The sequence below is a fragment of the Rhagoletis zephyria genome, unplaced genomic scaffold (assembly GCF_001687245.7).
Source record: "Rhagoletis zephyria isolate East Lansing unplaced genomic scaffold, Rhagoletis_zephyria_1.1 Rzeph_scaffold_13550, whole genome shotgun sequence".
Classification (NCBI taxonomy): Eukaryota; Metazoa; Arthropoda; class Insecta; order Diptera; family Tephritidae; genus Rhagoletis; species Rhagoletis zephyria.
The window spans coordinates 5,516-9,211 of NW_016170621.1; the positions used below are offsets into that span (position 1 = coordinate 5,516).

At 39.6% G+C, this 3,696-nt stretch overlaps 1 protein-coding gene across 1 annotated transcript; it reads left to right on the forward strand.

The window, feature by feature from the left end:
• The first annotated feature begins 226 nt into the window (after positions 1-226).
• LOC108378193 (succinate--hydroxymethylglutarate CoA-transferase) lies at positions 227-1,859 on the forward strand. The gene has a single exon (XM_017634482.1). It carries the CDS (start codon positions 441-443, stop codon positions 1,764-1,766), a length of 1,326 nt encoding a protein of 441 aa, XP_017489971.1. The 5' UTR covers positions 227-440; the 3' UTR covers positions 1,767-1,859.
• The last annotated feature ends 1,837 nt before the right edge of the window (positions 1,860-3,696 follow it).

Here is a 3,696-nt window from a genome sequence, read left to right on the forward strand (position 1 = left end):
TTGTTTCGCAGTGAAATTATCAAAGTCAGAGTAAACTAATTTGAGCGCTAAATGTTATGAAACACGTCAAGACATAAGCGGTGAGCACACAAATAAAAAAAATCTTGAATATCATAAAAGAGAATAGATAGCACATATTAATGATAAGACTCTCCCGCCGAGGTGTGCCTACAAGCCAATGGAATAAATATCTAGTATTGAGTTTAGTTGTGTAAAAAACCTGAAGAGCAGCGGTTGCGCGATACGATTCCAGCTCGATAAAGTGCACTCAAAGAGCGGAGGAAAGCGAATGCAAAGCAAAATATAAATAAACAAGTGGTGCACAAATGTATACATACAGTCTCGCCTAATCATAACAACTAATGCAATAACAAAGAATTGAAATTGAAATTAAAGACAAACAAATAATTCAACAAAGTTGCTGAAAAGATAAACGGAAAATGCTTCAAATCGCCCCCTACACCACATATTTCTCGCGTATTATACTCGGACGCACAGTCAGCTCAAAAGGCATAGCACATCGCCGTTTCGCCACAGCCGGTGATGGCGGCGGCAGCCAAGCCGTCACTGCCGCGCATCCACTCAGTGGCGTGCGCATTCTCGACATGACACGCATCATCTCTGGCCCCTACTGCACAATGATATTGGCCGACATGGGTGCAGAAGTAATCAAGATTGAGCGCCCCTTTTACGGTGGTGACGAGACGCGCAAATGGGGTCCACCATTCTTGTCACAGAGTAAAGATTCGATTTATTTTCAAGCGGTCAATCGTAATAAGAAGAGCGTCGCCATCGATTTGAAGCGTGGTAAAGAAGTCATTTATGAGTTGGCACAGAAATGTGATGTGCTCGTAGAGAATTATGTGCCAGGCAAGTTGGCTGAGTACGGTTTGGACTATGCGCATTTGCGCAAGATTGCGCCGCATCTTATCTACTGTTCTATGACGGGCTACGGATCTGTGGGCCCCTATGCCAAACGTCCGGGCTATGATGTTATTGCCTCTTCGGTGGCTGGTCTATTACACATTACCGGCGAACGCGATGGTCCACCATGTAAAGTGGGCGTGCCGGTAACGGACATGGCTACCGGTTTGTATGCGCATGGCGCAATTTTAGCCGCGCTCTTACAACGGCAGCGCACAGGACTGGGCCAAAAAATCGACGTAGATCTGCTTTCAACGGGGGTATCGCTGCTTATTAATGTTGGCAGCAATTATTTGAATGCTGGTATCGAGGCGCAACGTTGGGGCACAGCCCATTCGAGTATTGTGCCGTACCAGAGTTTCAAAACTGTCGATGGCTATCTAACAATTGGCGCTGGTAGTGATGAACAGTTCAAAGAATTATGCCAGTTGCTTAAAATTCCGGATATAGCAGAAAACTCAAAATTCAAAACAAATAAAGATCGTGTCAAAAATCGCGTAGAACTTATAGCACTGCTTGAGGATCTATTGGCAAAGAAAACATCCAAGAGTTGGATGCAACATTTTGACGGCGCCTCATTTCCAGTGGGACCAGTCAATGGTATACGCGAAGTATTTGAGGATGAACATGTTAAGGCGATTGATTTGGTAAAGACCTTGCCACATCCCTGCGATGGAAATGTAAAGGTGGTGGGACCTCCTGTTGTCTACAGTGAATCCAAAAATGATGCACGCACAGCTCCACCAATGATGGGACAACATACAGACGAAGTGTTAGCGGAGCTTTTGGATTACAGTGCAGAACAGATTGCGAGGCTTAGAAATAGGAAAGTTATCGAATAGGCAGATTAGTTACAAATAGAAGTGATCAAAAAAGTGCATTTAAATATTATTTAACTGAAGAAGTATTTCGAGTACAATGTATGTAAATATTCATACCCGACTGGTTATCGGGTTGCCTGATTATATATACATACATATATTTTTTTTTTCAATTAATTATAATAAAATATATATAGTGTGGAATAACCTATAACAGATAACGTAATAAGAATGTGTCTATCAACGCCAAAAAATATTTATCTTTTCTCTGGAAAATCAAAAGAAATAAAAGGGCCGACACCTAAGTATGTACATATTTTCCAAAATTTGAATGAGAGCGCAATCCTTTTTAACCGACAAAAAAAAGTGAAGGCTATCTGTTCATGAACTGGTGAACAGGCGCTGCTGAATTCAGCGAGCTTCTAAACCAAATAAGTCAGAGTGGTTCTACTTAATCTAAATTTATATTACCTTTTGAGGGTTAATGAGAGGCGACAACAAATGTATGGCAATTTTGCGTTGTTTAGATCAGGCTTTCCCAAAGTGCGTGCCGCGGTACCCTGAAGTGCCACGAGCGTGTACCTGGGCGTCGCTAGTGGCTAGAGTATACTAGTGGTGCGGGCAAATTCTTTAAACTTCCCATATTACCTTTTGAGGGTTAATGAGAGGCGACAACAAATGTATGGCAATTTTGCGTTGTTTAGATCAGGCTTTCCCAAAGTGCGTGCCGCGGTACCCTGAAGTGCCACGAGCGTGTACCTGGGCGTCGCTAGTGGCTAGAGTATACTAGTGGTGCGGGCAAATTATTTAAACTTCCCATACACAACACAAATGGTTTGCAGCAAAGGGATATTTCACTTGGTTTGCTAAGCCGCTTGTGTGGTGTATCTATATGTTACTTATTTTTTGGAACGTCACAATCACACTGCGAAAGAGCGAATCAACACAATTTTTTATAGCAGGTCGAGAATTTTTTTTAAGGGTGACATGTATGTATATTTTAGAATGTCTAGCAATTTGCATGAAAACCCCATAAATATTTAAACAAAGTAAATCAGAAAAATTTATGTAAATTCGAAGGTAACGCTAAGAAAATTGATAAAAGTTATTTTTTTTAGCGTTAACGCCCGTTACCAGCGTTAACTTGGAAGGAAAATACATTTTCGAATATTTTTTTGACTCTGAGGATATTTACAGCTGGATAACAAACCCGTTTTCATGTGACCCGAAAAGCAAACCTACTGGATGACAAATTAAACTTTTGAAAACCTTCTGGACATCAGTGAAGACAGCACTTTGAATAAATATTAAATACTACGAAGGGGACCCAGAGAGTTCTGAATGCTAGTGTATGTTTTCGTAGAGATTTGAAGAGAAGGGGTGCCACGAAACCTTTTTAGAACAAGTTTGGGAACCTCTGGTTTAGATAAAAGATCACCGAGACACTTCTTGGATGTACATACATACATGCATATGTATATCACATTTAGAGCACACAAAAAAAAATTATTAATATCCCCTCACTAACACAATTAATTTGTACATATACGTATACGTGTCTAAATAATAAGCCAACATAGTACAAGTGAATAAAGAACTTTTTAAAAAAAATTTGAGAAATACTAAATGATTACTTACAAAAAGAAAATCTCACACAGATTTTGTCTGCTGAAGGTCACAATCGATTTTACCGGATGCACTATGTATACAGATGTAGAAACATATTGATGTGAAGTTTCGATGTGTTGAAATCAAAGACAGGTAGACAAACACATAAATATAAAAAAAAAACATAAATGAAACATGAAAATCCAAACGAAATCAAACAAAAATTGTGAAAAACACAAGTTGGCCAATACTTACTTCTGTAGTTTTCTTTTTGTTCCACTCAATGCACAAAATAGGGCGGCAACAAAAATTTACTGTCACAATTTAAAGACGCGTATTAAAC

What these genes read in the sequence shown, in the direction of transcription:
- LOC108378193 (XM_017634482.1), top strand. Translation starts at nt 441, where the DNA reads ATGCTTCAAATCGCCCCCTACACCACATATTTCTCGCGTATTATACTC.